The sequence below is a fragment of the Ictidomys tridecemlineatus genome, chromosome 10 (assembly GCF_052094955.1).
Source record: "Ictidomys tridecemlineatus isolate mIctTri1 chromosome 10, mIctTri1.hap1, whole genome shotgun sequence".
Taxonomy (NCBI): Eukaryota; Metazoa; Chordata; class Mammalia; order Rodentia; family Sciuridae; genus Ictidomys; species Ictidomys tridecemlineatus.
Genome location: NC_135486.1, coordinates 79,958,111 through 79,968,821, shown reverse-complemented (window position 1 = coordinate 79,968,821; position 10,711 = coordinate 79,958,111). Strand labels below are relative to the sequence as shown.

Below are 10,711 nucleotides of genomic sequence, written 5' to 3'. Positions count from 1 at the left end.
CAAAACACCAGAAGATATTGAGAACTTATAAATGACTTTAGCAAAATTAGCAGGATACAAGATGAACACTCACATATTAATACGTTTTCTATACTTCAACAGTGTGATTCAGTCAAAAAAGAAATCAGGAAAACCATTTCATTCACAATAACCACAAACAAACAAACAAACAAACAAAACACCTGGGGAATTAATCTAACCAAGGATGTAAAGGATCTCCATAATGAAAATGAAAAGGAAATTGAAGAGGAAGGAAATTGAAGAAGACTTCAGAAGATGGAAGGACATACCATGCTCTTGAATAGTCAGAATTAATATTGTCAAGGGGCTGGTGGTGGTTCATGGTAGTGTGTTTGCCTACCATGTGTGAGGTACTGGGTTTGATCTCAGCACTACATATAAATTTAAAAAGGTCCCTTAACAATTAATAAAAATATTTTAAAAAAATAATTAATATTGTCAAAATGGCCATATTACCAAAAATAATATACAGATTCAATGAAATACCCATTAAAAATATCAATTACATTCTTCACATAATTAGAAAAAAAATCATTAAATTCATTTGGAAGAATAAGAGACCCAAAATCACCAAAGCAATACTGAGCAAGAAAAGTGATACAGGAGGCATCACAATACCTGATCTGAAATTGTACTACAGAGCTATCATAACAAAAACACTGTGGTTTTGGCATCAAAATAGACCCAAAGACCAATGGAACAAAATAAAAGACACAGAGATAAATCCACTGATCTATGGCCATCTAATACTTGATAAAGGTGCAAAAAAAGATTTTGGAGAAAAACACATCTAAGCAAATGGTGCTGGGAAAACGAGATAGCTATATGTAGAACAATGAAACTAGATCTCTCTCTCTCACCCTGAACAAAAGTCAATCAAAAAGGACTAAAGTCATAGGAATTAGACCAGAAACCCTGGAACTGCTAGAATAAAACATAGGGTCACCACTCCACTACATATTGTAATTATTTATTGGATAATATTGGAAAACTTTTTAAAACTTCAGTATCCACCTTTCCACCTAGCATGGGAAAGAACTTTTTCTTTGTCCTGGATAGCACAGAGATTAGAGTTCATTGTAATTAATCCCAATCTAATGGATGAAATACAACATTTTATTGTACCTTTAGTTTGCATTTTCCAGACTATTCATGAACTTGAACACCTTTTCATTTATTTATTAATCAATTTGGACTCTCTTTTATAATTTGTATTTTAAGAAATGAATTATTTTCCTTGCCTATTTTTATTATTAACTTCTATGTCTTTTTCTTATTCATTTATTTATTATAGAATTTAACTCTCAAATTTCTCGTGTGGTTTGAAAATGGTTTTTTTCCCCTCTGCCATTTATCTTTTGATATTATTTGTGGAATCATTTAAAATTCTAAATGTTTTTCAAAAACTCCTTTTTATAACCAAAACTCCCCCCCCCTTTTTTTTTTTTTTTGCTTTATAGTTTTAGAGATTACTATTTTGCTTAAGGATTCTGTGCATTTTGGTTTAAAAAATTTTTTTAGCATTTAAATCTTTAATTAATCTAGAATTTATTTTTGTATTTGGTGTAGGATGAGGTCCAAATTTTTTTCTTTTTTTTTCTCAAAATGATTAATTCACCATTCCAGAAAAAAATTAAATGCTGTCAGATTTTATTTTAGAGGAGAAATACAGAATAAAACATCCTTTCTCCTATTTCCATTTTGCCACATGTCAGTTTCACGTCAACACAGATGTTCTTATGGATTCTACCCTGATAATTTGTCTGCCCCTGTGCTGGTTTGATTAAAGAAAGTTTATAAGTTTTATGGATGGTAAGGCATATCAGGAATGTACTCTGCTTCAAACATGCAAACATTCTCTTTTCTCTTTTGTCTCTTGGGTACTTATTGTTCCATATAAACATCTAATTGTTTCACATAGTTCACAAAGTAAAATAAATAAAATAACCTCTCCTGTGCAAAGCACACACACACACAGTCCTCTACGATTCTATTTATAATTGCATTGTGTTGTATGGTTATTTAGGGGAGACGCATTGCTGCCTTTCTGATATTACATCTTCCCATCTCAATAAAAGTTGCTTATTTACTGAACAGCTATTATAGTACACGCTGTTGTTTCAAGTTGATCAAGTCTTAAGGCAAACTCCCTGGTTGGGTCTGGATGATTCTATAATTTTGATTAAAAAGCACTAACTAAAAAGGAAAAAGTTGGAGAAAAAATTTGTATTTTAGTATGTTTCTCTTTTTTTCTAGATAAACACACATTTCTCCTCAGGATGCCCACCCTTTATTATCCCAAAGAGCAAGGAATTCCCTCCCTACGGAGAACCCAGGCAGTCAAAGGCCTGAGAGTTTAATTCTGCTGGCTTCCTAGGGGGGCAGCTGCACTCCTGCCCCAGGCTTGACCCTACTGTGCATTCTCCAGGCTCCTGAGGGAAAGTGCCTGCAAGTTTCTATGATGCCCATCTCCCTCACTGCCAATTCACCTGCCAGGGGCCTGGCAGCACTATTTTCTGGCCCATGTATTCTGTGGACCCAGAGGCCTCCTGCCACCACACAAGCAATAGGAACAGGTCTGGCATCCCTGAGCCCTTGGCCTTGGCGTAACCCCAGGACACTTCCTTGTGTTTCCTTCTCTCCCCCTGGACCAGGCCTGTTTGCTTTTGTGTTGCTTTTTACCTTTTCTCAACCCATAACATAACTCCTGACCACATGGTTTCCTTTGCTGTCAGGAAAGCAGCCCAGATGCACGGCTGCTCTGTTAAGCCAGTCTTGGCATGAAAGATGGGAAGGCAGACCAGAGAACAGGCTGAACAAAGCCTGTGCAAAGATTGTCCCGACCCAAGGGCACAGTGACCCTTAATTCACTGCTCACATTGTGCTTGGGCTCTTGGAAGAATAGGCAAGGAAGAGATTTGCCTACATCTCTATCCTTGTCTGTATAGCTCTTTGTATGGAGATTTGCTTTTTTTCTTTTTTTAATTTTTCTCCATCTGTTACCAAACCAAGACTCTCCTGGCAGTCAGCTTGGGTCAAGATGCAGTGGTTAGTTCCTTGTTCCTTTTGAAGGTTGACATTTTCCAACATCTGCAGCCTCGATATTGAGCATAAATAAATGGTTGTCAATTCACTCAGGGAAAAGATTCTTTCTTTTTTCTCTCATGACCTATGTCTAAAACATGTGAGAGAGCCTGAGCTGTCTGTCATTAGCAGTCTCCCACTTCTCAGGCCCTCTGTGCTGTCAGAATGCTTGCAAAAGACCTTTATTGGATATAATGGTTAATAAAAAAGTTATCACTTGGTATCACAAGATGAGGCTACACTTTCTGTGCATATTTTTGAATAATATTTGAAAAAGTATCTTCCCTGTGGAAAAACTAGAATGTCTTTATAAAAATAGGCCTGTTCTAATGTCAATTTTCTGCCTGAATAAATGTGAATGAATATTAAACATTGCTGCAGGCAGTCTTGTCTTTGGAATTAAAGAGTCCCTGCTATAATAAATAATTTTGTAAAAACACAAATTTTGTCTAAGCCCCCCCCCCTTTTTTTTGGTAAATGTATTTTCAGTCCAGAGTACATACACTTACAGAGTAATGTGTGAACATGAGATGTTGGTTTTAGAATAAGTCTCATATATTTTGAAAAAGCGGTACAGCCACCTACCTGTTATAAAGTGGTCCAGTGGCTAAATGGGGAAGAGATGACTCTTCCCAGTGGGAAGATGGCATATGTCTTGGAGGAAAAGTGAGTCACATTCGGCACTACTAAATTGTTATTCACTTGGATAACATATTAGGTCCATGCTGAGGAAAATGCAATGTGTCCTGTAAAAGGAGCTGTAGACTCCAATCAGCTGACTTGGTTTCAAGTGGGTGGTCAGGCTGTTACCTGCTAGCTGTGTGACCTCGAACAATTTATTTATGCGCAACGAACCTCACTCTTATCGACCACAAAAGGGAAACATTAGACTAGATGGAGTTCTCAACTGCGTTACTGCACAGGCTGGCATGTTTCAGTGGGTTGTGAGGTAAGTAATTGATTGCTGCTAGAAATAAAGTCCTGACGTTTGCAAACAATTTATGGTTGGATCGCAGATAAGTTTAGCCCTGTGATGTCACTCTCACCAATTCACCTTCAGAGATGGTTTGGGGGCGGGGGTGGTGGTGGTGGTGGGTGGGCAGGGAGTGACTTATGGTTGCCATGCTGGTTACGACATCAAATTATGTTTAGTATAAACAGAAAAAGGGGGAGGGGTCATGATTAATGTTCTTTATAAATGAATGACACTGCTGCCAAAATGCCAAGAATTGTGAATGATCAATTTCATTATTTAAATGCCTATAAAATGTTTTCATGGCTACTGTTGTCAGTAAGTTTCTGGTCATTTACCTTCCTTCCAAACAAATGACTTTTGTCAGTATTTTGTTGATGGCTGGGCATATCCTGAAAAAGGAAATAGGACCTTAAAGACGGACCAGTGTATATGAACTGCTGGGCTGATTTTCCCTAGCATTTCTTCGGGTTATCCCAATCCTCTTTACAATAACAAGTGAGGATTCTCACACATCCGGAGCTGGTGGCTAAGGGGTTAGATAATGACAATATCCAGGGGTTAGAAATGTGTCCAGAGGCAAAAGGTGTCTGCTATTTTTCTGATTCTGTTTTTTTTCTTCTCTCTCTACTTAGCCTTGGAAATTGTGATTTCCTGGGGTTCGAGTAGTCTTAAGTTTCAAATTCAGTATTTCTATATTCTAGACCTTCTTTGCCTCAGGCATCTTAACAAAGGTATAAAATATTGTCAAGTCATAATGAATCCCCATCCTCTGTTCTTACCACCAAACACACGCATGCTCAAATATACACCATCCAGAAATTGCAGGTCACAACAGCCAGAGGTATGAGGACTCAGCCCATCTCTTATTGCTCATTGTAGAAATAAATTCCTGACGTTTGCAAACAATTTATGATTGGAGCGCAGATAATGCTAAATTTTACAGATATTAATTCGCTTAATTCTCATAACGACTCTTGAGGTATCTAATATTAATATATTTTTGTTAGTGAGAATGCTGAAGCTCAAAGAAATGAAATATCTTGCCCAACTGGCAGCATTTTGGCTGAGATTCACACTCAGGTGGTCTGGCTCCAAAATCAAGACTCTTGACCAGTCTTCTGTGCTGTATCATCAGTATCCAAAGTCAATTGGGCTTACGACCGTTACTTTCACTTAACTATTCTCTGAAGTAGCTTTTATTATCCCAGTGGTATATTTGAGGAAGCCAGGAATCAGTGAAATTAAACACATGACTAAGATCTAAGATCACATGGCTGGATTTGTGTGTGGGGTGTGTATGTGTGTATGTGTGTGTGTGTGTGTGTGTGTGTGTGTAAGAGAGAAAGAGAGAGGGGGTGGGGGGATTTAACCCAGGAGCACTCTACTTATGAGCTGGTTTTCATTTTTATTGTGAGATAGGGTCACTAAGTTGCCTAGACTCACCTTGAACTTGCATTTCTCCTGCTTCAGGTTCCTAAGCAGCTGGGATTACAGGGGTGCACCACCATGTGGGGCACATCACTGGAAATGTTGGTAGGCAGTGAAGGAATCTCTTTGGCTTTAATACTATGGAGTTTCCTCTGTTATATATTGTTTTCCATAGAGTCAAGAAATCTGATGCAAATGAATGTGAAACTCATCTGGAACTTTTTCCTGAGAAGATTATTTTTCGTATTTGGAGTTTTCATGTATTTTGTGGACTCCTAGTCACTTGATTATTATCTTTGTAATTTCACTAAGCTTTAGGTTTTGAATATTTCAGAAGACTCACTCTACTGCTTGGAGCACACATTCCAAAGAAAAGACACTGCATCTTCTGGCTTCCCTAGTCCCACTCAGGTCCTGATGGTTTAAGTCCTCAGACTCTGTCCCCTTGGTTCAGAGCCAACAGAACCAAGCCCGATGGAGTACTTGGTCTGTCTGCCCACTGGCGAGTGGCTAGCAGAGCTGGATTTGCTTACCTAAGCCAGTTCTATGAGCCGCAGCTTCTTTTTTCTTTACTCCCACCTATGACCCAGCACAAGATGGAGGTTCTGCCCTAGTTCCTAATTTTAGGTAGCCTTTAATGACTGGGATTTTGCTTGCTCATTGCTCACTGAAAATCTAACAGTACAGTTTTGCTCCCCTTCTTTGAACATGACTCTGTTGCTTATCTTCAATCACTGGGTAGGATTAACCCAAGCACCTTCCTTTTCTACCTTCATCCTCTAAAACTGATCCCTTAAAATTCAGCATGACTTTCAAAGTATAGGGATTTGAACAGTGTTGATTAACAGTCTTCAGCCGTGGGAGCTTTTCAAGCCTCTTTTTTAATCTTAGGCTGATACCAAGATTCAGTGACTATTATGCAGAGTCAGTAGGAATCAGAAACCTAGCTAATAGTGTTGGGAGTACTGGTAGCAATATCACAATCACCATCATGCCCAGCATTGGGCTAGGCATCAGTGATCAATGAGTCTTGCATCATGTCCACGAGAACTGGCAGATTCATTTGTGCCAGCAGAGACATATTCCTCTCCAATTTTATTCAGCTTCCCTGAGCTGGTCAACTGACCTCTATGCTTTGAAATCTTTATATGATACATTTTCCCATCTGGGGGAAAAAAATCTTAGTTACCAAAACTTAACTCAGAAGATATGCTATAAGTATTTGTGTTCAAAAATTGTTGGAACAGCAAAGTGAGACCAGGTCACCTGGAAAATGCAAGGTGAGCATAGGAAAGTGAACATTGCCATCTTCTAAAAGACAAAGGGCTTCAAGGAAGAAAGGAAGGTAAGTCTCTTGGGATGGACCTTGATAAGGCACATAGATTTTGAAACACTGAGGAGAAATAGAAGATGGAAAACATCTCATTCCCAACATGTAGAGAAAAATTGCTTTTAGCTTCTCCCAAAGCAAATCCACAGGGACTGAGTGTGCCATTTGCATCCTGGGGACATTCCCCGCCCCCCCCCCTGAAGACTGCATCACGCTAGCCTTGCCAAGACTGTACAGAGAGCTTCATTTACCACTGTGGAAATATCTTCACTGGCTGGTGTTCACATTAAGGCAAACAATTAACAAGTTAATTAATTGTGTTTTTTTCTTGCTTTTCTATTTTCCAAGCTGCTTTTCCTTGAATAGTAGCCAAGGCACTTTCCTGTGCTTACCAAGCTTGCTTCCAGGATTCACAGTGCAAGGTTTGCAAAAATATAGCATTTCAGGAAAGCAAGCCAATGAAGGGTTTAATTTCTAATGACAGCACTCAGTGGAAGATCTTTATACATCTATAGACATTTAATTTTTAGAATAGAAATAGAAATGGAGTGATATTTTCTATTGTTCTTCCCGGAGTTTGTCATTAATTGACATTCAGTATTCACCACGGAACACTCTAACAGTAAGTAGCTGCTTACCCATTTAGAAAACAGGTTTCCTGTATTTTCAGAATGAATTAAACCCGAAATAGGCAAGAAAACAGCCTGAAATGAAGTACAGATAAGTGACAACAGTCTGTTACAAAGGCCATGTATTTGACTCAGTTAAAAATGTAGACCCCTCCCGTCCAGCCTTAGGCTGTATATAAAAAATAAGAAACTAGAATCAGGATATTGTGACAGTAGAAATGGGGGTCAGAACAAGACAGGGACAACAATCTACTGCCATTATATGTAGATGCAAATAATTTTCTATACCTTAATATCCATTCAGAGTACCACAGCTCTTAAATAAAATAATTACTATTCCTACTTTTAACCCATCTTCTCAAAAATAACTGTTTAGTATATACTAAAAAAGAAACAGTCATGATTAATATTGTTTATAAATAATTCAATTGAAATAATGATTTTATGAATGATGACATAAAGGAATGTAATTTATCTAAAAAATGAGTTTATGTGTAATATTTCTTCTGCAAAGATGCTAGATGAGGCATTACTATTTATCATTGAACACGTTGCATCCTACCTTAGTTACAATTTAGATATTGTACTCCCTATTTTAAGATGGGAAAATGAGTCAGTAGGTGAATGGACTAAGGCAATATTCGAGTTTCCCAGGACCAATTCAAGACACCATCACCTCTTCTGTTGCTGATCTTGTCCTCTGCAAGACAAGTTGAAGGAAAGAAGAACAAGGAGAGCCTCATTACTCTCATCTCCTTGGTTCTCTGACCATTGCTCGCTTGCGTTCTCTCTCTCTCTCTCTCTCTCTCTCTCTCTCTCTCTCTCTCTCTCTCTCTCTCTCTCTCTCTCTCTCCTCTCTCTCTCTCCCTCTCTCTCTCCAATTTTATAGAATTGAACAAGAAAGTACTCTTCACTTTAGGTAAGTGCAGATTTCAGAATTTCAATGTCCTACCTTTATAAGGAAAGAGAACATGAGCACACAAGCAACATGACTGTAAGACCCTCTTGTGATATGAATCAACACAGGACACTTATTAGATTTTGCGTCCCCAAAGCAATATATCAACATAGCACCTGTCTCTGATTCAGAGTTCTTGGCCTATATCAAGCACTTTACAAGATAAACATATCTAAAATGAACTTTGTACATGGTAAGCACATATGTAGCATTTTATGATATGATTTCTGTAGTTCACATAAAATTGAATTCTGACATTAACCAAGGCATGCTTTGTTTTTACCTTGGCATACACACGTCATGGTCACTTATGAAACCTCAAGCCCCCAGCGTCCACTGTGCTGCTGTGAGTCATTGTGGATTTGCCTAATTACCCATCCTTGAAAGGTATTATGGGGTTCACCTCTTGATTTTCACACATTTTGTATTTTCTGCACAAAGATATCACTTCCTTTTATTTATATTCTATGTTCTTTCTTTCTTTCTTTCTCTTTGATGTCAGGTATTTCCTTTCAAGAACTAGTTAATTCACAAAGCCAAATGACCAGAATCCTGGTTCTTCTTCTAACTAGCTCTGAGGTCTTAACATGTCATCCCTGGATTTTGGATCCCTTACCACTATAGCAAAGGGTCTTCCTAGCTCTCTAATGTGCCTTCTACCTCTGATTCCACAATCTTTATTCTTATCCCTTTAATGTAGAACAATGCTGTAATTATCCATGTAATCATTTGGAGATCTTTTTTTTTTTTTTTTAAATACCAGATGCTAGGACCCCTTTCCAGACTAATTAAATGTAGGGGTAGAATACAAACATAGTTTTTGAAGCTCACTCAATTTGAAGAATTGATTCTTATGTGCAGCCAGAGTCAAGAATGGCTAGTTTTCACTAAAACATCCTCATTTTATCTTTGGCATTTCTACTGGTCCCTATTGCAAATAATCAGAAAGAAGGAAAGGGGTAAAATGTTCCAGAAGTCCCTCTTTATAGAAACAAAAGAGTCTGATTGCACAAAGGTATCCAATAGCAGAGGAGAGAGTATTGTTTGGGGGGAATTTTCTAAAGGAGCCATTATTTTCTAGGTGCAGAATATAAACTTTTCCAGCGTTGGCTATTTTAGTTTTAGGATACTGAGTGGTTGGTCCCCAGTTTAGCTACTGTTCAATTTTTTTCAAATAAGTTTTTCCCATGAGGATCAGCAGTGGATATACAGTGGGTGCTATGACTATGCTTTGAGATCAGAATTGCTGGATGGAGCACTTCCCCAAACATGGGCCACACGCGCATCTGCTACAATTCTAGCCTAGCACCCACTGCGCATGCCCTCCCCTCTCCCAGATGCTGCTCCCTTAGAAAGCCATCCTGCTGGAGTTGAATTAGACTCTACAATCCAGTGCTTTTTATCCTTGACTATGAAAGTTTTACGTTTCTTCCAATAGAAAAGAAAAGGTTCGATTTAAAGCAATATATGCGTAGTACTGAGACTGCCATGAAATTCTACAGCTGTATTTGATGACAACAGTGAGCCATGAGTTATGACAGGTTAGGAGTGGGGAGAGAGGCAGCCAGGGTAGTAGAAAGGACACTGCCTTATGGGTCCCTCAAGCTGGAAATGAGCTTCACTCTGCAGCTAAGGGATTTGAGTCTGCCAACTTCTTTTTAACCTTTAAAAATTTCTCCATTTTAAAAACTGTGGAATGAGGGAGTGTGATAAGATTGTCTCCTGGGCCCCTTAAAGCAGTCAGCTATTACAATTCTAAGCTCATGTGCCGCTACTGCTTTTCCTTTGGCTGACAAATGGTCTTGTCTCGTCCATTTTCCTCTTTACACAATACTGAAGTTTCTAAGACTTTGACAAGGTGTTTGCCTCTAAGGCAGAGTGCCCTGGCCTTCTCACAGCAGAATGAGCACAAAGGACCTAAGATGCTCCAGCCATAGGATCCCATTCTTTTTAATTGGTTGTCTTTAATTTCATATAGGCTTTTCCATCTGCAGGGAAAAAAATGTTTTTACATGCCCTGATGTATGAACACTTATTTCTTATTTTTAACCTTTCCAGAACTATTCCCTTGGACCCTCAGTTTAATGACTTCTATCCACAAGCACAACTCTTATCTGCAGCAAGAAATATTGAATATGGGGTGAGTGAGACGACTCGATATGATCGACATGTCTGTATGAACAGTGCGTCTGGCTCTGTATCTTGGGAAGTTAATATATTTTTGCTTTAAGTAATTACAGTTTCCCTATGAGAATATTTATATGTTCCAGCAGGCCATGTATCTT

The 10,711-nt window shown here is 38.4% G+C and overlaps 1 protein-coding gene across 1 annotated transcript in view; it reads left to right on the top strand.

Moving 5' to 3' along the window:
• Positions 1 to 3,609: 3,609 nt before the first annotated feature.
• Positions 3,610 to 10,711, top strand: part of LOC144367356 (uncharacterized) — a 141,596-nt gene continuing 134,494 nt past the window's right edge. The window contains exons 1-2 of the mRNA XM_078023318.1: positions 3,610 to 4,054; positions 10,485 to 10,566. Coding sequence (XP_077879444.1) covers positions 3,948 to 4,054; positions 10,485 to 10,566 — 189 coding nt within the window. The 5' untranslated portion in view covers positions 3,610 to 3,947. The remainder of the gene's footprint in view (positions 4,055 to 10,484; positions 10,567 to 10,711) is intronic.